Here is a 23,392-nt window from a genome sequence, read left to right on the forward strand (position 1 = left end):
TTTACTCGTATTTTATTTAAATTTATTGTTAATTGAAACAGAGATAAATATTAGCATTTGTGTTATATATATATATATATAATCATTGTTATTTATAAGATATTTTAATTTGAGCAAAATAATTGATATTTAATGCATTAGAAAAAGCTATTAAATAATTTTTGTACGTGGAATTCTGAGACAATGACAAATTTTAATATATGGAAACAAATTATGAATTCCAATAACATAAAAATACTAATAAAAATTATGAACAAAGATAATGTGTGGGCATAATTTATTTACCATTCTACCATCATTGTAATATTTATTTAACATGTAAATTCAAAACATTTCATAACTAAAATCTTGAAAGATACAGATATTTTAATAATAAATACTCACAAATATATTGTTACTTATATCCATAAATTCCAACTAATTCATTAAACCCAAAAATTTCAAACATAAGCACTGGATTAATATATCATTGATATGTTAGACATGTGTTGAGTGTGGTCAATTGCTAGTATTTATCTAGATATTTAATTGTAGTTTAGTCTTTTTAAATCTGATATCATGAGCAAGAATTTCCTACAAATTCATCCAGTTGTTTTTCAGTGGTCGAAAATTTGTGAAAACACAGGGCAAGGAGGGAGAACTTGTTAACTATTAAGAAAGAATGAGGCCTCAAATAGTGTTGTTCGGAGACTCAATAACACAGCAATCTTTCAGATCAGGGGGTTGGGGTGCTGCTCTCGCAGACATTTATTCAAGAAAGGTCTAATCTTTCTCGTTACTTGCTCTGTATTTTTCCAAGATTTTGCATTTTTTTGTTGTTTATGTGTGTATATTGATCTAGGCATGCTCATTGATGTGTGTAAAATCACCCACTGGTGTGTGTAGGTTGATGTAGTGCTTCGTGGGTATGGTGGGTACAACACCAGGTGGGCGCTGTTGATGTTGAATCAGATTTTCCCTCTGGTAATCATGATTCTTACAACCTTTGTGTAATTGGGTTTTTTACAATTTTTCTGTTTTCTGTTTGTGTTGTTTGGACTTAGTTCTTGATTGGTTTATGTATATTACATCATTAGATGTGTTGTCATTTATCATCTATGAGGAATTTAGTTAAGGATTTTGGCCTCTTTGCTGTGTTTTGAGTATAATTCTTGATGTCACATTGCATTGGTGTTTTCATTGGATTTATCTGTAATATTGAAGCCCTGTTTCCAGAGCCAACTGCAGAAGACCAGTCAGCGTTTTAGATATATTTGTTCTTTGCCAGTAGGAGTTTGGTGCATTTTAGGACTCCCCCAATTACTTGATGTGAAATTTGGAAGATTTGGAAGGGTGCCAGAGTGAAATAGTCTGTCAATATTTTTGGTAGAAATTACCTAGTAAATATAATTAAAGTCCGTTTGGAGAATAACGCAGATGTATTAAAATTCTCTTCAGTGTTCTTCATTCTGGCTAGTAATACAGTCTGAATTCAATGCCAAAGCATCTACGCACGTCTTGTAGGATGGTGTCTATCTTTAGTAATAACACAGCTTGATTTTTATACAAAACTGACGAAAGTCTCAGCTTATTGGATCAGAAAATCATTCCAAATTTCAGGAGCCTGAACTGTACTTCCAGGTTTGTTCCTGCCAACACCAAACGGTAAGAGCTGGATGTCTTGTTGATGTCTGATGGTAGTGTATTATTCATTCTCATCTATGTTGATAAAAGGATTTTCAGATCAAAAGTCATTCTTTGCCCGTGAAACAGAAATGCTTTTCTATCTAATCACGGACGATTTGCAAAGCCAATTTATAGGTTAATGGAAAGTGGGAGTCTAGAAATAACCATGGAATCTTGGAGATACTCTTCATAGATTTTGTGGGGCTATTCTGTTTTAAGATCTTTGGATATAGCCCTTTTTAAGTGACGGGAAGTGCCATTGGCCCTGAAAAATGCCCTTTTCAATCTTGTAGTATCTTTTGTATTGAAAAACATGGTGAATAATGTTTAATATCTAATGGTAAGAGAAGATTTGTTGCTTAATTTCCCTGGTAATTTTGTTATTTGAATACATATCTTGATGTATTTTGTCTAATACATGATTCTATTTGATTTTGCTTAAACTAAGCGAGGGAGTTTTTATGTTTTTACCTCACAAACAGGGATCTGCGAAACCTCCTGTTGCTGTCACTATATTTTTTGGGGCTAATGATGCTGCTCGGTTAGAGGGAACGGGTAAAAGACAGCACGTCCCTGTGGAAGAATACAAGGACAATTTGAGAAAAATAGTTCAGCATATTAAGGTTTTTTTATCTTGGAACTCATTGTGCCTTAATTATTTGTGCATCACTCCTCAAGAAAGAGGAATGTCCTGAAACGAAATCCTAAAAGATGACAGAACAAGTGTGAAATAGCATTCAGCTGTTTCATCAGTCTATCTGTTTCTTTGTTTAAGTCCTTGTTTTGGTGTATATTTTTTGACTGAATTATTTTGGTAGTTACCAAAAAATTTAAACCATAAGTTTGAGTGGTTAAAGCACTTCCTGTTATTGCATTTTAATATGGTTCAAATGACAATTGCAGAGCGGATCCCCGAATACACTTGTCATTCTTATAACTCCACCTCCCATTGATGTGGAAGGCCGCCGAGAATATGCAAGGTATCAAAATTTTTGGTTTTAAATTCCTATACATTTAGAAGTCCCTAGACAAAGTTTCTGACTGCAAGCGCCCGTCATTGTCATAGATTCTAAGGTCCTTGCTAGTGCATCTGTTTACTCGCCTTTTAGATGCCGAACTCGATCCTAGTTCTGTAATTTATTTGGACGACGTAAGATAGGTTAGTCTGTCCCTGGAAAACTTGCCATTTTCTTAACAATTATTCTATCTATTTACCCAAGCAGGTCTCTATATGGCGATAAGGCCTCGGAAACGCCTGATAGGACAAACGAAGCAACTGGTGTATACGCCAAGCAGTGTGTTACCTTAGCAAACGAACTTGGTCTCCCTTCGGTCGATGTATGGTCGAAGATGCAAGAAACTGAGGGCTGGCAGAAGAAATTCTTAAGGTTTGTCGATCACAGACATCTATATTGAGTGTATCGACCAAGTAATGTTTATATCTTGTTATACCAGAAGCAGTTCTTGTGGTTTACCTGAGCAAACTGTTAAATCATCAAAATTTGTCCGATCTTATATATATGCCAACTTTTAATTTTCGTTTGCAGTGATGGCCTGCACTTGACGCCTGAAGGAAATGCAGTTGTGTTCAGTGAAGTTGTCAAGATTTTCGACGAAGCCGGATTCTCGGACTTGCCGTATGATTTCCCCCCAAATTCAGAAATTGACGCAGAACATCCTGAAAAAGCCTTCTTGCAACATTGTCCTGCTGTATAACATGAGTAACATATAGTTAATTCATGTGGCAAATTCAGTTTCTTTATGATATGAATACTGAGAATTTGTTGTCTATTCTCAGATTTGTGGTTTTATTAATGTTTCCAAAGGTCATGTGTTTGCTGTTTTATACTGTTATAAAGATCGAAACCCCACGAAGTTTTTGGGTTCGGATTGTTTGCACTAGTTGAAATAGACTTATTTTGGCCATTTCCAACTTTGTTCTATACCAAGTAAGATGGTCCAAATGACTCTGCACCATAGGTGTACAAAATCTTTTGTTAAATGTAACAAGTAACATAATTTTGTATATATACAGATATACAAAATGAAAGGGAAAAATGCAAGCAATACCCTCGTGATATCGCAAATGAGTAAATTACCTCTTTATGAAAAAACAAAATAGCGGTTTACGTCCCTATATTTTTTAAAACACAATAGTTACTCTCCTATATTTTTTACATAAGAGATAATGCGCTCATTTTCAATATTACAGGGCTAATTTGCTTTCACCTTTAAATGAAATAAAAGATGCCACGTAATTCTAAAATAAAAAATCTAAATCGAGTAACTAGAATTTGGAAAGTGTAAGCGATTTTCACTCTTATTTTCGTCCAAGAATTTAACAACCGGACAGGATTTAATCCACATAAGATCAATTCTCTGAAGGCAACTTCGTCAAAACAAATACTATAACTTGTACATAATTCTTAATTCAGGTTGCTTGCTGTTCAAGAGAAATTGAAGTTGACATTGCAGACTTCATCCACCGGACATGAATTATTAAGCACAGACCAGCCTGTCGGAATGGATTAGTTTATCGAAAATATAGAATTCTTTATCTATGGCTTCTGGTCAGGTTCCCTTAACAAATGAAAAAGAAGTTGATTTACTTGCTCAAACAATAATCATCCACATTTCTTGAGCAAGTCCAACATTCATAGGTCGGAGAATGGCTGTAGCAGCTTATTCATCTTTGGTTTCCCTCATGCATGTTCTGGACAACGTTCAGCATCCTGCCCGTCGTCGGCTTCATCTCGACAGAAACCAAATTGGAATTCTGCAGGAAAAGGTTCGTTTCTTGCAAGATTTTCTTGAAGTCCATTGCCAAGGAAAAATCCAAAAGATGCAAGATCTGGCGATGCAAATCTCTGTTGTAGCCGATGAAGCAGAAGATATAATTGACTTATATGTAGTGGATCAGCTTTGTGAAGGACCGAAAAACAGAAGTCATGATATGACTGCGCTCTCATCTTTCTGTCAAGATATAAACAAAGTAATTGAGAAGCTTGATTGTGTAAAGAGTGAATTGATGATGGTAGTTGAAGAGGAACGCGCCAGCCTCCAAGCACAGAAGCCCATATCTTCCTTGCCGGCTTGTTCATCAACAGTGCTTCCATCCAGTGCCAAGAGTAGTACTATGGTGGGATTTGATGAGCGCTTGGAAAGAATCATGGATGAGCTCACTGGACATAAATGTGATCTCCAGATCCTCCCTATTGTCGGGATGGGAGGTATTGGTAAGACTACTCTAGCTAGAAATGTTTTTGATCATCCATATATTGTCCATTACTTTGATATGCGAATTTGGTTTACAATATCTCAAGAATATAGCTCGCGAGGAATACTTGTACACCTTCTTAACGATGGAAGAAACCAAGAAAATAGTAAAACTTTAGCTGAATTAGGACAACGATTGTACAAAAATTTATTTGGTAGAAAGTATTTGATTGTTATGGATGATGTCTGGAGCATCGATGTTTGGGATGATTTGAAGCGACTCTTTCCGGATAATAAGAACGGAAGTCGAATTCTGGTGACGACTAGGTTGTTTAATGTGGCAGTTTCTCTAGGCTCCCAAAGCCCTTATATGATGGAGTTTTTGGACGAGAGTAAAAGTTGGGATTTATTTTGTGAAAAGGCATTTTCAAGGCAAGGTTGTCCATTTCCAGAACTAGAGAAAATTGGAAAGTATATAGCAAAATGTTGTAGAGGACTTCCTCTAGCAATTGTTGTAATTGGCGGCCTCCTTGCAAACTCCAAGATGACTCGAGAAGATTGGGAGTTTGTAGCAGAAAATGTGAGCTCCTATGCTAATTTAGGAAATGATGAGCATTGTTTAAAAATACTATATATGAGTTACAACAATCTGCCTCTTCATCTCAAACCATGTTTCCTCCATATAGGAGTTTTTTCTGAAGATCGTGATATTAAAGTCTCTAAACTTATCAAGTTATGGGTTGCTCAAGGATTTTTAAGGCCAATAAGAGGCAAAAGCTTAGAAGAGGCAGCAGAAGAATACTTAAGAGATCTTATTGATAGAAATTTGATTTTAGTTGGCAAACTGGGATGTAGGAGCAAAATCAAAACATGTAGCATCCATGATTTTCTTAGAGACTTATGCCTAAGGGAATCTGAAAAAGTACAATCTTTTCACGTCCCAAAAGTACAATGTATCGACTTTAGATACCACACATGTGGTTGTTTCTTATGTAGTCGCTATCAAATCAAGACATCCAGAAGGGTACATCTCTCTCAAGTCCTCCGCTTCTCGCGGTCAACATTCCTTTCCAGGACATTGGTATGTGATGTCTGTAGAATTAGGTACCCGATGCTCATTAGGTTAAGATCGGTGATGGTAATGGATACGGTTGATGATCAGTCCTTTGAAGAATTTCAACAACCTACTCAACTGCGGTACCTTTCTATCAAATGTTTCAGAGACTTGAACTTGGTATATCCTTCTCCAATACCTTTACTTTGGAACTTACAAACTCTAATTCTGGATACGGACTCCTGCGTATTTTCAATAGTTTTACCATCTGAAATTTGGGAGATGCCCCAACTCAGGCACCTAGTACTCAAAAAAGTTGGTTTACCTGATCTAGTAGTTAATGAAGATTTGACTATTTTGGACAACCTACAGACGCTTTCCCTCATACTAAATTTTAGGTGTACAATGGATGTCATTGAGAGAATCCAGAATTTAAAGAAACTGGAAATTCTTTATGATTACACCTCCAGAGAATGGTCGTACTATTGCCTTGACAATCTTCCGCATCTACATAAACTTGAATCACTATGGTTACAATGTGAAAGATTTTTCTTGAAGAACATAACCTTCCCACCCACACTCAAGAAGTTGACCTTTAAAGAAATGCGGAATTCCTTGGGAAGATATCAATGCTATTGGCTCGTTGCCTAATCTTGAAGTGCTCAAATTGTACTATAACGCCTTCAAAGGGCATGAGTGGAATCCAGTTGAAGGAGAATTTCTTCGTTTGAGATTCTTGTTACTGAAGGATGTTGACGTGGTGTGCTGGGGCGCAGACAAGGCCAACTTTCCGAACCTTGAGAGCCTTGTTCTTGAAGACATAATAAATTTGAAAGAGATACCTTCAGGTATTGGAGAAATAGAGACATTGCATTCAATTCATCTAGTTAATTGCAGTGACTCCATTATCAACTCAGCAAAATATATACTGGAGGAACAAGAAAGCCTGGGAAATGAGGCCCTTCATGTTCATGTTCGATCCAAGGAGAAATACCATGAGATGGTCCCTAAGTATCGACCCCCATGCCATTGATTTAAGGTATGTATTACCAAAGAGGAATTTTTTTTCCTAAAGAACAGAGCTAAAAGATAATAAATAAGGTGGTTCGATATCTGAAACCTCCATAGATGAGGGATTTTTATCCCTATGTTCTTGGGATGTGATTGATTCTGGCTGATGTGATTAACAGGCTATTCGGCCTTAGAGGAACAAGCCCACATCAGTGTCAATTTTTTTGCTACTTATCTAACTTTAATTGAATTTATTGTAATTTGTTATTTGAAATTTGATTATTATTAGAACAATGTGTTGAATTTTTGTTTAACGTCTTCATGTAATTATCCATCTCTACTAAAAAAACGAATTACTTTCATTCTGAAGTTTAGAACTATGGCCATTTTACAGGTTTAAATAGGGGTGCTCACGGTGGGGTTTTGGATAGTTTGGTGGTTTTGATACTTATAATAACAATTAGACGTCGAGGCTAACAAAAATAAAAAAAATAAAATAAGTACTTATTTGTAGTAATCAAGAAAGACCAACATTATACACCATAAACCATCAATACTGTACACAATCTTAAGTAGATTAAAATATAAGAATATATATAGTAATCCAATAAAAAAATACTTAATTCAACAACGGCTAAGGGTCGGTTATGGACATATTAAATATATTATTAAGAAAGCATATCTCAAATTTAGTTGTATCCTTAATCAATATTTGATAAATAGTACTAGGTAATACTCTAGGTAATCAGATTTAATTGTATCCTTAATCAATATTTGATAAATAGTACTAGATAATATTCTAGGTAATCAAATTTAGTTGTATCCTAATGAAGATTCCTTTTCTAAACTATTTGTATATGTCTGTTGGGAGTAGGATCAATTTCTCACGGATTGGCTTCAAGTGGATTCCTTAAAAAATACAAAATAGTTGGGGGTTTTGATTGTGAAGAAGAATAAAAGGTAAATTAAACTAGAGAGCTAATAAAATTAGAAGAGATAAATATTCGAGAAGACTTTTCCGATTAAGGTCGGGTTCATGCTTGATTCCTTTGTTTGATCATTGGTGCAAATATAACACTCGTTTAAATAAATAAATCAGTTATAGTCATTGGAATGACCTAACGACCTCACCTTTTCTTACCTTTTCGTTAACCAAGGTACGATCGTTGGCTAAATCCCTAATCAATGGACAACCCTGAAAATGTCGACAAGATTCAGTCCATCAACAATATTAAGAGTTAGAAAGAGCTGATTCTAACCAACAAATTCCTACGAGGATAATTCATTTAAGTTAGATCATATATTTCCCATAACATAATTAATTATATGACATAATCAATCATGCTATGTTGCTACTGAGTGTTGAATTAAATAAACAATTACACGAATTTGCAAAATTCAATTGGCAAAGTAAACTTTCTTGATAATGAACAAGTGACTACATTATTCATAAATTATATGTTTGTAGTAAGACCACATAGAACAACATGGATACCTATTTTAACTAGAATAGTAAGCATGAATTAGATCTCACAACATTTAGGAGCAAGCAATCGCCTTAATCTTAACTAGAAAATAATAAAATTAGTCTAATATGTTAATAGAAGAACACACTGAAAAAAAGTGTAATTCCATTAACTAGGCAATGTAACAAAACAAAAGGAGAATTTGAAGATAAAATCGTTGATACCATGGAATTGAGAGGTCCTCCTATTTATACTAAAAGCATCCTACGAATTTAGACATAGGGGATGGTTAAGTACATAATCGGCTCTAAAAAGTTAATAAATCATTCCTTTATATCAACCAACTATCCCAAGAGATTCTTTCCAAGATCATAAGACAATCATTTCTTCCTTTTTTTTTTTCAGCATAAATCGCATCTTTCCTTTTTTTTTTTTTTTTCAGAGTTGACCGGAGCATTAAGTATGGGCACGCCTAGTCGGATCAACAAATATGCCAGGATTATTCCTTCCTTCCTTAAATGCTTTTGAATTCAATTTTCCTTTTTAGCTCAATTTTGCCATCTTTACTCATCAAATCTTTTGAATTGGAAATGTAATAAATCCATGTGATTAGAAATATTTTAGCTTAAAAAGAAAGATACAATCATCATCAAATCATGATTGTGTACTTATCATGCACAAAAGCTTGATCCTTCCAATTTTAAGAACGGAAAAATCATTATAAGTAGATTTAATAAATATTTAAAAGCATAAATTGAAAAAGAACAGAAAGACAGAACAGATAAAAGACGGTAAGAGAAAAATGAGGAAAAAAAAATGAGAGGAAAAATAAATAAAAAATTAGGTAATAGTCAAATGAGCTTAAAATTTGAATGAACTTAAATAACTAATTATATTTTTTTGGTATAAAATCCAAATATAAATTTTATAAAAATGGGCTTTGTAATATGAATCTTTAATAATATATGAATTTTGATTTTATATAATTTGAATATAATTCTTATAAAAAAATAATTATTTTATCATATTATTATATATAATTTAAAAAATTAATTATATATTTAGAGGTGCGGTTTGATTTTTGACAATTTTTTTAAACTCTAAACTGAAATCAAACCAATTGTGATGTGCAATTTTACTCTAAAATTTAAATTACAATTTGAAAAATAAATCATAAAAAGGGGTTGGCTAAGGTGGGTGGGTGGGGGTGTGCTGCGGTGCGACAATTTTTTCTTTTCTTTTTTTTTTTAATTATTTGTATTTTTATAGTTTATATATACTTGTAATAATATATAAGATCTAAATCGTTGATTTATATTATATAGAATCCAACGGTTGTAAAATAAAAATAAAATAATTAAAAAAAAGAGAAAAAAATCCACATAGGCATAAAGCCAATCACGTGAAGGGGGTATTTTCAATATTTTTTAAATATTGAGGGGGTAAATTGCTATTTTATTTTTAACAAGAGGGTTAATTGTCTATTTTCTGTATCACATACAGGTAAATTACAATTTGCCCGCTCCTAATATAAACAATATATTAACAGAAAATATGCAGGGCTCTTTTTCTGTGTTCTCTTCTTTCTTCCCTGCAACATGGAAAATTTGCTTAATATGAAGCAGGTAAATAATTAAAATGAATAGATTTTAACCATGATGATACAAACTTTACTGCTGGGAAGAAAACTTGATATTACGTTGTCAAATTCATCTAAAACAACTAGTTATGGACATCCATTAAAGAATAAGCCAATACCTGAAGCAACCGGAACTGACAGAAGAACGCGGCTTCAGCCCACAAATATACCCTGTCTTGACTAACACACCACCAAGAGTTTTCAACAGTAGCTTCTAATCTATATCACAAAATGTTGCACGAAAACTTTCTAACACGAGAAATTCAAGCCGTCTTTGGCTTCGGCTTAATACGCTTCACTCTCGAGTATAGGAAAACTCCAGCAAGGGCTATTCCAGTACCTGAACCAAGAAAACACAGAGATGAAGAATTGAGATTGATTTTAATTGTAGTTAACCTTTGTGTTTAATGAAATAAGAGTACATCGGTTATACCAAGAGAGTTAATTGGTGAAACTGGTGTGCGGAAAAAGAGAACAGAAGTGACGATAACCACCACTCGCTTAACACAGTTTCCCACAGAATGGGTGACAGGAGATACACGCTGCAATATCATGTACGAAACCTGCAAACAAAGACGCTGGAATCATTAACTTGATAGAATTGGAAAGGATGCAGAATCGTATATCTTTTCATTTGCAACCTTTTGATGAATACTTTCATTTTAAGTCTTTGGAGAATACCTTCACATTAGTCTGGCTGTTTGCAAAGGATGGATTATTTTTCACTAAATGCAGATAAATTAACTAGAATTAGATATGTGACCTACAGCAAAATATGTGGTCTAATACATGCTCCTCTTATGATAAATTAATTACATAAAAAGATCATAAAGTTTTAGCAGCTCAAGTTTTTCATACCTAAGTTTCTACTGTGCGACACACATAAGCCTTTAGCAAAGACATAGTTTTAATCTTCTGGGTTCAAAATTCAATTCAAAATTCGAATGTTCAGGCATTCGCATGAGCAAGAAAGCATCATGGTCATTCAAGATAGATCTAGAGGTTCTAATTACATTGATAGCTTTATAAACAATAACATATAAAGAAGTTACCAGTAGGTTTGCAATCTCCTAACATAAAACCAGGTTCTGGGGGATATCCAGAGAAGTTACTTGAATCCCAGATTTCACAGGAAAATCATTATTGTCTCAGTCAGATACATGACACATAATTAATACAGATTTCCAATTTCCTAAAAGCATTGCTTCATTGGTATCATGTCTAAAAACTTCACCAGGTTTAGTACAGCAAAAGTATGTCGTTCAAAATACCTTCCAAATAAACTTGCACGAGTAGTTTATGCACTAAAAGTAGGTTTTACAATGACTACCTGCTGATATGCATGGAAGCAGAGAGCTGCCAGGAGTGACCTAGTGTAAACTTGCTTGACATTCACCCCCTGGTCATAGTAAAGAATAATGAACTTAATCAAATCAGCCACAGAAGCCAATGAACTAACAAAATGAAAGAAGCTCCTCTAGGAAAGGGTCAATTCAGATAAGTTTAAAGCAAATTCTCATTTAAAATTCACTTACAGCAGCTTCGAGGTATGAAGGTGTGAACGTGATGCCTTCCATAAAAAATGTAGTCGGTATCATCAAGATGAAGGACATTATAGTAATTATGGAGAATAGAGTAATGTTGTCCAGGGATTCCTGCATGGAGAGAAAGTGAAGCTGATGCCTATTTCCAAGACACTAATAGAAAAATTAGCTTAAACTTTTTTTTTTCCAGAGTCTTTTCAAGAAGATCAGGTATTGCAATAACGAATTCCAAACGTGAATGAGACCAACCAATTATTAACTGAAACTGCAGCACTCACACTGAAGTCACAAATACAGCATGCTCTGATATAAAAAAAGATAAAATTGAGTGCAAATATACCTCTTTCTTAACCATAAACTTTTTGCTAAGGACATTACGGGATTGATTTGTCAAATTTGAGGCCATTGCACTCCAAAAACCAGCCCTTCAAAAACCAAAATAGTATAAATATCTGTGCAAAAGTCTTGAAATTAGCACTTGTTAGCTTGCAATTAAGACAAAGACAATGACAGAGAATGATTGTTGAAATTGTTCCACAGTCCTTTACCAGTTAAAAGAGGCCTCAGTCAGTGATGCCAAAGCGACTCCACCAACAATCGGTACCAGAGATGAAACTACCCATATTGTAGGAAACTGTACAAAAAAGGGTAAGCAGAAAATAATATTTCATTAAGTGATTACTTACACAAAGAAAATATATCATCACTGCAAGCCTAGGCAACCAAACTTAAACATCATGAACCGAAAAATTTAACTTTTCACAAGGTAATTGAACTGAAGGTCAAGAACATGTCACAATGGCCATAACTGGATTTCTCTCATATGTTGCTGAGCTATAGGTCTTAAATCAATAGTTTTTTCAAGTTTAACAGAATTGAGTGACTAGAGAAGATATGAATCATTCACCTCGCCCAGAAACATAGCAGAGAGGACAACTGAGAAGAAAGGCTCCATAGCTTTGATTGTATGAGTGAATGAGACGGCAACTTTTCCAAGACTCATATTAGTGAAGAGGTTGCCTAAAGTATGCACCACCGCCAATGGAAATATTGCGGCGAGCTGCGAGTTTTAGACATAGTATATAACTCATAGTTAACAGAAATAACTGTACAGGAAAAACATTGAACAAAGAACTCCTGCATGCTACCACCTACCTGGGCACCACTGATTTTAGGCCGTTTGTAGAGATTGAAGGTCCACATCACAATAACAAGTACAGTCCCAACAGCAAATTGACCAAGACTAACTGTAACCGGGTAATGAAAAGCTTTGAGAACCTATTACAAACAAACAACAACATGAAATATCAATAATAAAGAGATGCACACCTATCGTGTTTTTCTTTTGTTTAACTGTGGAATAAATAATTTAAATTTGAAAGCCAAGAAAATAGTTTCAGTTCCCAAAAAAATTCCATGCCGCAAATACTATTTAGTAACTAAGCTTCATAAATACTAAAAACACAAACCAATTCCCTCGTGTAACTGTTACAATGCACAACTTTATTCTTGTCTATATCTCTTCAGGGTCAGCAGCTACTCAAAGCGAATTACTAATTTAGGTGGTGTAGCAAGAATCACATTGACAGAAAAATAAGTAAATGTATTTTGTTTTGTTTACGCATCAAAATTAACGAGGAAAAGCAATAAAAGAACTCATATACTTTCTATTTCTACAGTTTCTTTTCATACAAACAGAAAGGACAATAAATTGACTAAAAGTTATGCAACTTCTTATTAACATATAACACATGCTAAAAGCCTAAAATCAAGAATTTTAGCTTTTAGAAATCTCAGTCGCAACAGTAAAACCTCATCACATCACAGAAAGAATTCTCGACATGTGGAACTCAAATAACCATAAATTTGCTTTTGTACAAAACGAATCGGGTAAAACTATAATAGCAAGTCATAGACATTAAGTAAAATTCTTCAGACATCCACAAATCAATTATTAAAAAATTAGAACTCAACACTCCAGTATTACACGAAAACAAACTTGTAATCACTGCAAAACTAACATTATTTAAGCAGTAATTATTTCAGTAGTATTTTACCAACCAAAAATTTTTAAAAACCAAAAATTCCACTGTCTGACAATAAAAAAAATTAAGAAACAAATAAGAAATGAAAACAGAGAAATAACTACCTGCTTATTATAGATGTTGAAGTAGATATTAAAAAGGTACCAGAGCCCGAATAGAGTTCCGAGCACCAAAGTATCCGAAAAGCTCTTAGATTTTGGGCTCTCCGGCGCCTCCGCACTCTCTGCAGTAGCCCGAACCACTACACCATCTGATGCCGTCTCCGAACCACCAGGAGTCAGGCTCGCAACCCACCCACTCTGCTTGAGAGAACATCCAATCACGCTTAATTTCCGTCGCGAAGAAGAAGTTGACGCAATAGACAGAGACGAAGCATAGCTGGAAAAGAATCGGTCCGATGGGGATAGCAAGAGGTGGTTGAATCCATTCCTTGACAGCCTGCGAGGATTGGCCGAGAGAGAAAGGGAAGGGGAGAATCCAATAGCCGAGCTCTGCATTTTTCCTCTAGATCGAGAGAGAAAATGAAAGAGAGGAAGAAAGGCGGGCGGAAAGTGTAAGTGAGAGTATCAGTATGGGAAAATGTGTGTATATATATGTGGAAATGGGATATTCTGCTCTCGACAGATTTTCTTCTTTCTTCTTCTCACCTTTTATATATTAGGAAAGTGAATCCATAATATCATTATGAAATGATTTTTCAAATATTTTATGATTTTTAATATTTAAAATCCAACTCATAAATTTAAAGTTACAAAATGATTCGAATCGAATCGAACACATCATTATTCAAACTTATTCGAATTATTATCGGGCTTTAAAAATCGAGTTTGAATTTGTTCTGATTCTTGATTGATCGAACTCAAACGAACTTTAATTGAATTAAATATAAGTAGAGCTCGAGTAATCTCATGTTTTTAATTATATTTTATTATTTTTTTACTAATCGAATCGAATTTGATAGTTTTATTAAATATTTTTTTTTATTTAAGTTTGGTTTATTAAGTCAATAAATTGATTTCAAACGAGTTTTCAGCAATTGATTTCAATTAAATATCGAATAAATTAATTTATTTTTTGGGTCTACATAGGTCATATAATATAAATATTTCTTGGTGAGGGATTAATTATTACCAATTTTTAGAAAATGACGTAGTTGCTAAATTATCTCAAACGTGAAAAAAAATATCTACTTTCTAAATTTAGGAATCATATCTCATATCTATACTGTATTATACCATAGGGCTAATTACACTTAAATTTCATCAAAAAATATACTTACATTTCTTTTGAAAATTATTTATTTAGACCTGACACATTTTATTAGGGTGTGGACGAAAAATGCTGATGTTAGCAAAAAACCACATAAAATTTTTAATTTTGCCCATCATTTAACATTTTCATGCATATTTTTATACTTATAAATGAATAAATATAATATATATATATGTATATGAACTGAGGTTAATATCTTTATATTTTTTTTTCCTCATAAGTACAAAATTATTACATGGGACTGCAATTGTGGGGTAAAATTAAAGATTTTATGTAATTTTTTTTTGTTAAGGTAAATGTTTTTCTTCCAAACCCTGATAAAAAGGGGTTAGGTATAAATAGTGAATTTTTGAAGGAGGTATAAGTGTAAATTTAAAATTTTTTTAAGGAGAAAACATAATTTTATATATTTAGAGGGACCTAAATGTAATTAACCGTATATTGTATATAAAAATGTGAATTTTAGAAGATCTTTCTAATAGTGAAACTACATGTACTATATATAATTGTTGTGGACTACTTAGAGGATGAATAATAGGGAAATAATGTTTCAATGCAATTAATTTTCTAGAAGAAATGTTGAATACTTTTAGAAAATATTGATTTAGTAGGGTATAGTAAAATTTGAAATGAATAACATATAAAAAAAATATGTCAATTTAAAATATTACTTTAAACTTCAGTAATTTTTAAAACAATGAGTTCTGTATAATCGACTTATTTGAAACCTTTTTATTTATGAGAATACCACGGAAAATACGACTTATTTGAATAACTCGGTGATCTACCAATTGTAGAAGTAGGATTTTTTTGAAAGCAATAAGCGCTTAAATAATACAATTTAAGTGTACCATCTTCTTTCTCATTTTGAGGAAAAGGTGCGGAAGGAAAAGGAAACAACGGAGAGATCCGAATCGGACCTAAATGGGAATGATATGAAAAGTCTTTTTCAGAACCTAGCATTAAGGGCGTTACGATGATATACGAGAGGAATAGAGATAAACTAGTGATTGGCGTAGAGGAGAAGATCTGTTTATGATAAAGTTCAAGAAAGAGTCGTCTCATTTCCTTACTTCTTCGTTCTTTCTAATTCATTCACTTCAAGATTGGTTCCGAACGCCGCGTAACATCATCTTCAACCAACCTCCACCATACCGGTCCGACACACACTAGAAACAAATAATCATTGACTAAAAATTATGATAAATAATTTTTATTGGCCATAATTAAATAAAATCGATGCAAAAAAATATATTTTTCACTAAAAAAAAGTTATTTTCCACGACTAGGAGAAATGGTAAAAATATTTGTCATAACTTTTAGTCACGATAAATATTTTAGCCACCCTGATAAATACCGTAACCAACAATTAACCATTGTATGAACTTAGTCAATAACTATTTACTACAATTACTTGTTTTTAACCATGGAATGATTTATGTCTAGTCTTGTTAGTAAAGAGTGGCTTTTATTTTAAAGTTGATGGTGTGGTATTTAGAGAGGATTAAGAGTGTCAGTGTTTGTATATGCATGTTTTCACTATAAAAAAGAAATTATTACTCGCTACAAATTATATTTAAATAATTATTATTAATTATAATTAAATAAAAATTATTATAAAAAATTAAATTATTTACCAGGAAAACTCTTTCATAGTCATGAAAAATTATTTTGCCATAGTTTTTAACTATAATAAATATTTTAATTATACTTACAAAAATTACGATCAACAGTTATTGTCTGATCATAATCAATAACTTTCAGGTTAAAGTTATGATGAATCCCCATGTGCCTCTATCAAATTTTACTTTAAGTAAATTAACAATCTTCCACAAAGTATATTATCTTTTAAAACCTAATAATTATACTCTTTTTCATATGGGATTTGATATAATTATACGTAAATTTTTTATAATTTAAAACATTGTACCTAGCTTCTTTAAGGTTTGCATCAATCTAACAAATAAGTCTATCCGTTAGTCGAAATTCACCGAATTTGCTGATATTAACAAAAATTTCTTGTGCTCGGATCAAACTTTAGTCGTCTTTGGCCAATTATTACACATTAATAATTATTTATTATTCAACAGAGCTTAAGTGCCCGTTAGCTTTTGAACTTGATGTCGGAAAGTTATGAATAATATTTGCTTAATCCCATAATTTAATGGTGATTAATGGACCAAGAATTTGATTGGTTGTGTGTGAATCCTTTCACTTTCTATTTCACACTTTACCTAACAAATATCTATAAATTTGAAAGGAACTCCCCATATATATATACACAAATTATAGTTAGTTGAGGACTAATTAATTTAAAAGCTTATTTTGGGACATGCAATTCTTGATCCAGGCTGCTTAGTCAGGTTCAGTATGAAAATGTATGAGAATAATTTGATTATAAAAAGATTTATTTAACCTGCTATAAGTTAGATATAAGTCAATTGAGGATAAATATAAAATATTTTTTTAATTTTTTTTAATTAATATCAGTAAATTCGGTAAAATTTTGACTTACAGAGAGACTTGTTTGTTAGATGAAGCAAAACTCAGAGGTACTAGATGTAATTTTTTAAAGTACAAAGAATTTATGTGTAATTATATTAAATCTAAAGGAGGAAAGTGTAATTAATCCAAAACTAATTAATACGAGTCAATAGTTATATTATTTTAATTTTTTTTTTCTTTTAGAAAAAAAATATCACATATATAGTTTATTCAAGTGGTCTAAATATTGGACCTAAACTTAAAACTATTTGAAACTGTTCAAATTATTTATAATGAACGATTGTTTTAATCTTTTTTTTTCAACTAATTAATTTGATTTCTTAATAGAAAAAAAATTAGAATGTATTTTTTTTTTCTTTTGAAACTTTGAAACAGAAATTATAATACAGAATGTTAAAATTTGAGAGAAACAAAAAATTTAGAATTATAAAGTCTTGGTCAAAAAAGGTTTCAATTATTATGTGTACGTCAAAATCAATTTATAGTCTGTAGTCTCCCTTAACTTTGAGTACATTCACACACTCAAATGGCTGTAGCAGCTTATGCATCTTTGGTTTCTCTCACTGATGTTCTCGACAGTGTCCAGCTTCCTGGTCGTCGTCATCGGCTTCATCTGGACAAGGAACAGATCCAGAGCTTGCACCAAAAAGTTCTCTTCTTGCAGCACTTTCTTGAACTTCATTCCCAAAGAATTAGCCCAGAAATGGAAGATCTGGCGAGACAACTAGCTGTTGTTGCCGATGAAGCCGACGATATCATTGACTTCCACGTCGTGAATCAACTTCTTGAAAGATCTCAAGATAAAACTCATCATGTGGCTGCTCTCTCATCCTTCTGTCAAGATATCGACAAAATTATTAAAAAGATTGATTCCATCACGGAAAAGTTGATGATGGTTAAAGAGGAACGGGTTGACATCCAAGAACAACCTCCTATAGTTTCTGTGTCTATGGGTTCTACCGCACCTTCTTCCCGTGACAAGAATACTATGGTGGGATTTGATGAACGCTTGCTTCAAGTCGTGGATGAGCTTACGAGAGATGAATCTGATCTTCGGATCCTCCCAATCGTCGGGATGGGAGGCATTGGTAAGACAACTCTAGCTCAAAATGTATTTGACCATCCATATATTATCAATCGCTTTGATATACGCATTTGGTTTACAATATCTCAACAATTTAGCGTTCGAGAAATTCTTCTAAAATACTTTTTCAAAGATGAAAAGGACTTCTGCAAAAATCAATTAGGAGTAGCTGAATTGGGAGTACGTTTGCACAAACTTTTATATGGTGAAAGGTATTTGATTATTATGGATGATGTGTGGAATACCAAAGCTTTTGAAGATTTTATGTTGTACTTTCCAAATAATGGAAAAGGAAGCCGAATTTTGGTGACTACAAGGTTGTTGGATGTCGCTCATACTTTAGGTTCTCACAACCATTATTTCACAATGAATTTTTTGGATGACGATAAAAGTTGGGATCTACTATGTGAAAAAGCTTTTGCACGAAAAAATTGCCCTTATCCACATTTGGAAGAAATTGGAAGGAATATTGCTAGAGGTTGTCGCGGACTTCCCTTGGCAATTGTTGTAATTGGTGGGCTTCTCACAAAATCCAACAATACACCAGAATATTGGGAGTTTGTTGCAAAGAATGTAACCTCATTTGTCAGTTCTGGAGATGATGAGTATTGTTTAAATATATTGTTTTTGAGTTACAACAGCTTGCCGATTCATCTTAAACCATGTTTTCTTTATATGAGAGTTTTTCCTGAAGATGATGAGGTTGAAGTCTCTGAGCTGATAAAATTATGGATTTGTGAGGGGTTTCTAAAACCAGTAGGTGGTAAAAGCTTGAAAGAAGCTGCAAAGGAGTACTTGAAGGATATTGCTGACAGAAATTTGATTTTGATTCGTGAACGGACGCGTAGTGGAAAAATAAAAGCATGTGGCATTCATGATATTCTAAGAGAGCTATGTTTTAGAGAATCTAAGAGAGAACATCTTATCCGTGTCCCTAGAGCACAAAACATTTATGTTTCAGTATCATTGAAAGATCGTATCTGCTTTTTGTGTGGTCGATTGATGAAGAGACATAATAAGATACATCTCCAAGAAGTTATTGTTGGCTCGCAATCAACAACAGTTACGAGTCCATTAGTGTGCAAGGTGTGTAGTAATATGTATCAAAATCTTAATAAATTAAGATGGGTGAAGGTATTGAAATTGGAAAATGACGAACCCCATGTAACATGTCTGCTACACACAAAGTTGCGGTACCTTAAGGTTGGACCATATAATTGGTGCAAGGAGAACCAAACAATTTCCTTACTTTGGAATCTACAAATTTTGGATCTTGATATTTCAAAGACACTTTGGTTATCTGAATTTTGGGAGATGCCAAAACTTAGGGATCTCAATGTTTATCATGGTAGCATTCCTAATCCAATGGATGAGCACGATTCCACTATTTTGGAAAACCTAAGTATGATTAGGATAGGAAAGTTTTGTTGTAGTGAGGAGGTTGTCAAAAGAATTCCAAATTTAAAAAAATTAAGTGTTATGGCTATGAGGTTATCTGGTGATTATTCTCTCGCGCAACTCAATAAGCTTGAATCACTCTCTTTATACTTAGGTAATTTTGGTTTGGAGGACGTAGGCTTCCCAACTTCATTGAAGAAGTTGAGATTGTCCGATTGCGAAATTCCTTGGAAAAAGATGACGATAATTGGTTCTTCATTGCCCAATCTTGAAGTGCTTAAATTGTATGATGCATTCGTAGGCCCCGAGTGGAGTCCGATTGAAGGGGAATTTCTTCGGCTGAAAGTGCTGGTCATTATGAGCAGTGAATTGTCACATTGGGGAGCAGAGGAGATTCATTTTCCAAAATTGCATGGGCTCTATCTAGAAGATATGAGGAGATTGAAAGAGATCCCATTAAGCATCGGAGATATATATACACTACAATCCATTCATTTGAGAGGACGTTTCAGTGTCTCTGCTACGAATTCGGCAGTGGAAATATTCAAAGACCAAAAGGAGAAAGGAAATGAGACTCTTCAAGTTTATGTAGATGGGAAACAAGTCGATGAAGAACAAGTTCTTTTAGACTCCCATGATGAACAGGTTTCTTCCGACTCTGATGAAGAACGAAGTAAAAGTTTCATGAGAGCCTTTAGAAATCAAATATGATGTATGTGACATTTGTGTTGTGATGAAATTACTTTGAAATTTCTTTTAGCATTTAACTACATTTGCCGTCGAATTGTTTTGTATGAAACATTTGAGTTTCGTTATTTTTTTAACTATATTTTACATTTATTTTGTCGCCCCTTGTATACAATTTAAGCTGTAATTAATGTAATTAAGCTGAAAATAAATTGTTATTTATTCAAATATTAATCTACGGAAAAAGGCTAATTAATATAATAAAAAAATATATTTGAAAGAATGTTACCACAAGAAAGATTATCATAATGGAAAGGGTAAATTTATTCCTACCAATAAAAAATATTTCTGATTTATGTATTTATCAGCTTTTATTAATATATAATTTCAACCCAGTTAACTCATTTACTATTTATTATGTGTTTGTTACTGAGTTGATCCCCCCAAATTTTTTAACTTATTCATACCAAAAAAGATATTTCTGATTTAGTCTATAATTAATATGTTAATATAAAATTATTTTACACTCTTACTTTTAATTATTATAATTTTTAATATTTATTTTTATCTTATAGTGCCTTTTTTATTTTTGTATATTAATTATATGTAATTATGTTTCTCACTTTGTTGTTTTTAATGAATATGTTTTTGCTTTTAAATGTTTTTAAGATTGATGTTGTCAGAAACACAAGTGACTCTACATGCAAAATTAGGACAAGTTATGGTATTCACTTCCTATAATTAATATAACATTTAACCATGATAATTATTATGATTAAAAATGAATAAGTATAGAAAATGTTAAATATAACATTTTGTTGATTGGGTTTTTTTTTTTTTTTTCATCTGCCACATAATCGCTTATCTGAAAAAAAAATGTTAAATGACATAAAATAAATTTGAATTATATTATATATAAAATTATAAATTATGAAAATAAATTATTATTTCATATAATATAAATTTAAACAAAAAAATTAAAATCTTTCCATTCTAATTTGAATTAATTTTATTTGAATATTGATGGATCTCAGATTTTTTTTGGAATGGAGTCCTTTGAAATTTAATCTCCAAATTCTTTTCTTAAATTTAAATATATCAATCCAAATACACCATCAGACCTAGAATCCATAGAATATCATGCTATTTGTCAAATTAAAAATATAAAGGAATAAAAGATATTCTATCAAAATCCAATCTATGAATCAATCTAGGCATAATTATAATTTTGGTCCACTTGACCACTTATTCACTTTTGGTCCTCATAATATCACCCTTAAGTAACAGGTTTAGTCTTCAAACTTGCCATTTTTTTTTAACACTTTTCATCCTTTCCATTAGTTGAAGTGTTAAAATAGATAGAAGTTAGAGTTGGAGGGGAAAAAAACCCCTTTTTTCTCCCTTTAGTTTATTGTTTCATTATAGAACTTCAATAATTAACTTTCCACCATTTTTTTTTAAATAGAAGCTTTAGTTGAGAAAATTTTGACATCTTATATACAATATTTACCAAAACATGAACAAAGCCACTTGGCCGACTAGTCTTGCTTCGCTCGCCGATTTCTCTTGGCCCGTTTACCTGACTCGATAACACTACCTACCTATATCTAAGGCTGAAACCCTAACCCCATTATTTCAGCCGTCTTCTCCCTCTCTGTCTCTTCTTCCCCTCGTCTCTCTCCCTTTATTTGGTTTCTCCTCCATTGATTCCCATGGCTGCAAAACTGCTACCTAGCCGCCTATCTCACTCTCCCTCTCTAATAGATCGCCTGTATAAAAGCCCCCGTGGTTTTTGGCTTTCTTCTAACCTAATAATGATTTTTACTTATCTCTTCTCCGCTTCTGTTCCGATTACCAATAGTTCTCTGTGAACTGTAAGTTGTGAAAAACCTTAGTGGTTTCTTGAGTGGGTCTTTGTGGTCGTGGCTATTTAATTGTTGGCTATTTTTTTCGAGCAATTGGGAGTGGTTGCAGGCCTTTTGTGGCTGTGGGCTACGTTTTCTCCGAATCTGACTCTCTGAGCCTAAACATCTTTTATTTCTGTTTATCTTCTTTTTAGATATGTAAATCTCTTTCTAAGATCTGTATAATTGCTATATTCTTATGTATATTTGACTTGTAATTTAAGGGTTTTGTACCCATCATTATTCTATAATAGTTGGTTAGGATTTGTGAGATCTGGGCTCATAACTGGTGGAATTAACTCCCAACAGTTGTATTAGAACTTAGGGATGTCTTCGACTCCGATGCGGTAACATCTTCTCTAACCCTTTTTAGATTTGTTTTAATCTAGCTTTGTGCTGCTTTCTGTTTTGGGTACTACTTTGTGCATTCTTAAACTTGCTGTATGTTGGATTTATTTTTAAACTGCTGCTTACTGTTTAGTACTGTTTCTTATAAACCAAGACCAAACCGACTTGTTAATTCCTCACCTGGCCGAGCCCTTGAGGCTGTTAGGTATCTGGTCGAGATTTTAGTTCGGTTTCTGATTAATCTGTTGGCTTAACTGCTTTGGTGGTTTTATTGCTGATATTTTTTATTTGTACTATTAATATCTCTTAGTCATTTATTCCTGTTATATTTTTCCTACTTCTATTATTATAATATGGCTGGTTATAATTTGCAACCTTTTGATGGTAAGTCTGATTTTTCTATATGGCAACAAAAAATGAAAGGCATTTTAATTCAACAAAATATTTTTAAAGCAATTGATGGTAAATATGCTGAAAATATTTTTGAAGAAAAGAAACTTTAAAATGATGAATATGCCTATTCTTTTATAATTCTAAATCTATCTGATATTATT

At 32.8% G+C, this 23,392-nt stretch overlaps 3 protein-coding genes and 1 pseudogene across 8 annotated transcripts; 3 read left to right on the top strand and 1 right to left on the bottom strand.

Annotated features, from left to right (window-relative positions):
* Positions 1-470: 470 nt before the first annotated feature.
* Positions 471-3,551, top strand: LOC105157227 (SGNH hydrolase-type esterase superfamily protein). 3 transcript variants are annotated; one of them, XM_011073574.3, is made up of 7 exons: positions 471-760; positions 886-963; positions 1,600-1,644; positions 2,148-2,288; positions 2,569-2,645; positions 2,889-3,053; positions 3,213-3,551. In XM_011073574.3, the coding sequence occupies exons 1-7, from the start codon at positions 662-664 to the stop codon at positions 3,379-3,381; spliced, it is 774 nt and encodes a 257-aa protein (XP_011071876.1). In that variant the 5' UTR covers positions 471-661; the 3' UTR covers positions 3,382-3,551. The 3 variants fall into 3 exon arrangements, with proteins under 3 accessions (XP_011071876.1, XP_011071875.1, XP_011071877.1); XM_011073573.3 differs by having other exon boundaries at positions 472-760; positions 1,567-1,644; XM_011073575.3 differs by lacking the exon at positions 1,600-1,644 and having other exon boundaries at positions 482-760.
* Positions 3,552-4,222: 671 nt separating this feature from the next.
* Positions 4,223-7,251, top strand: LOC105157423 (putative late blight resistance protein homolog R1A-4; annotated as a pseudogene).
* Positions 7,252-9,815: 2,564 nt separating this feature from the next.
* LOC105157228 (phosphoenolpyruvate/phosphate translocator 1, chloroplastic) lies at positions 9,816-14,243 on the bottom strand. Of its 2 annotated transcripts, XR_847431.3 has the most exons (10): positions 13,745-14,243; positions 12,751-12,873; positions 12,503-12,655; positions 12,144-12,229; positions 11,936-12,020; positions 11,587-11,706; positions 11,382-11,450; positions 10,485-10,614; positions 10,171-10,391; positions 9,816-10,003 (listed from the first exon to the last, which is right to left on the bottom strand). XR_847431.3 is itself a non-coding variant. In XM_011073576.3 (9 exons), exons 1-9 carry the CDS (start codon positions 14,135-14,137, stop codon positions 10,315-10,317), a joined length of 1,236 nt encoding a protein of 411 aa, XP_011071878.1. In that variant the 5' UTR covers positions 14,138-14,243; the 3' UTR covers positions 10,082-10,314. The 2 variants fall into 2 exon arrangements, 1 of the variants encoding a protein (XP_011071878.1); XM_011073576.3 differs by lacking the exon at positions 9,816-10,003 and having other exon boundaries at positions 10,082-10,391.
* Positions 14,244-17,910: 3,667 nt separating this feature from the next.
* On the top strand, positions 17,911-20,739 carry LOC105157229 (putative late blight resistance protein homolog R1A-4). Of its 3 annotated transcripts, none has more exons than XM_011073577.3 (2): positions 17,912-18,505; positions 20,054-20,739. In XM_011073577.3, the coding sequence occupies exons 1-2, from the start codon at positions 17,944-17,946 to the stop codon at positions 20,608-20,610; spliced, it is 1,119 nt and encodes a 372-aa protein (XP_011071879.1). In that variant the 5' UTR covers positions 17,912-17,943; the 3' UTR covers positions 20,611-20,739. The 3 variants fall into 3 exon arrangements, with proteins under 3 accessions (XP_088734735.1, XP_011071879.1, XP_011071880.1); XM_011073578.3 differs by having other exon boundaries at positions 20,201-20,739; XM_088878609.1 differs by having other exon boundaries at positions 17,911-20,739.
* The last annotated feature ends 2,653 nt before the right edge of the window (positions 20,740-23,392 follow it).

Source organism: Sesamum indicum, linkage group LG3 (genome assembly GCF_026168435.1).
Source record: "Sesamum indicum cultivar Baizhima isolate 11 linkage group LG3, ASM2616843v1, whole genome shotgun sequence".
NCBI classification, from domain to species: domain Eukaryota; kingdom Viridiplantae; phylum Streptophyta; class Magnoliopsida; order Lamiales; family Pedaliaceae; genus Sesamum; species Sesamum indicum.

Excerpts from the sequence above, each read along its gene's own strand:
- LOC105157227 (XM_011073573.3), top strand. The coding sequence starts at position 662 with ATGAGGCCTCAAATAGTGTTGTTCGGAGACTCAATAACACAGCAATCT. Across the intron at positions 964-1,566 it reads TGAATCAGATTTTCCCTCTG|CTTATTGGATCAGAAAATCA; the intron begins GTAATCATGATT and ends CGAAAGTCTCAG. Across the intron at positions 2,289-2,568 it reads AAATAGTTCAGCATATTAAG|AGCGGATCCCCGAATACACT; the intron begins GTTTTTTTATCT and ends TGACAATTGCAG.
- LOC105157228 (XM_011073576.3), bottom strand. The coding sequence starts at position 14,137 with ATGCAGAGCTCGGCTATTGGATTCTCCCCTTCCCTTTCTCTCTCGGCC. Across the intron at positions 12,874-13,744 it reads TCAACATCTATAATAAGCAG|GTTCTCAAAGCTTTTCATTA; the intron begins GTAGTTATTTCT and ends TGTTTGTAATAG. Across the intron at positions 12,230-12,502 it reads CTGCTATGTTTCTGGGCGAG|TTTCCTACAATATGGGTAGT; the intron begins GTGAATGATTCA and ends TTTTTTGTACAG.
- LOC105157229 (XM_088878609.1), top strand. The coding sequence starts at position 17,944 with ATGGCTGTAGCAGCTTATGCATCTTTGGTTTCTCTCACTGATGTTCTC.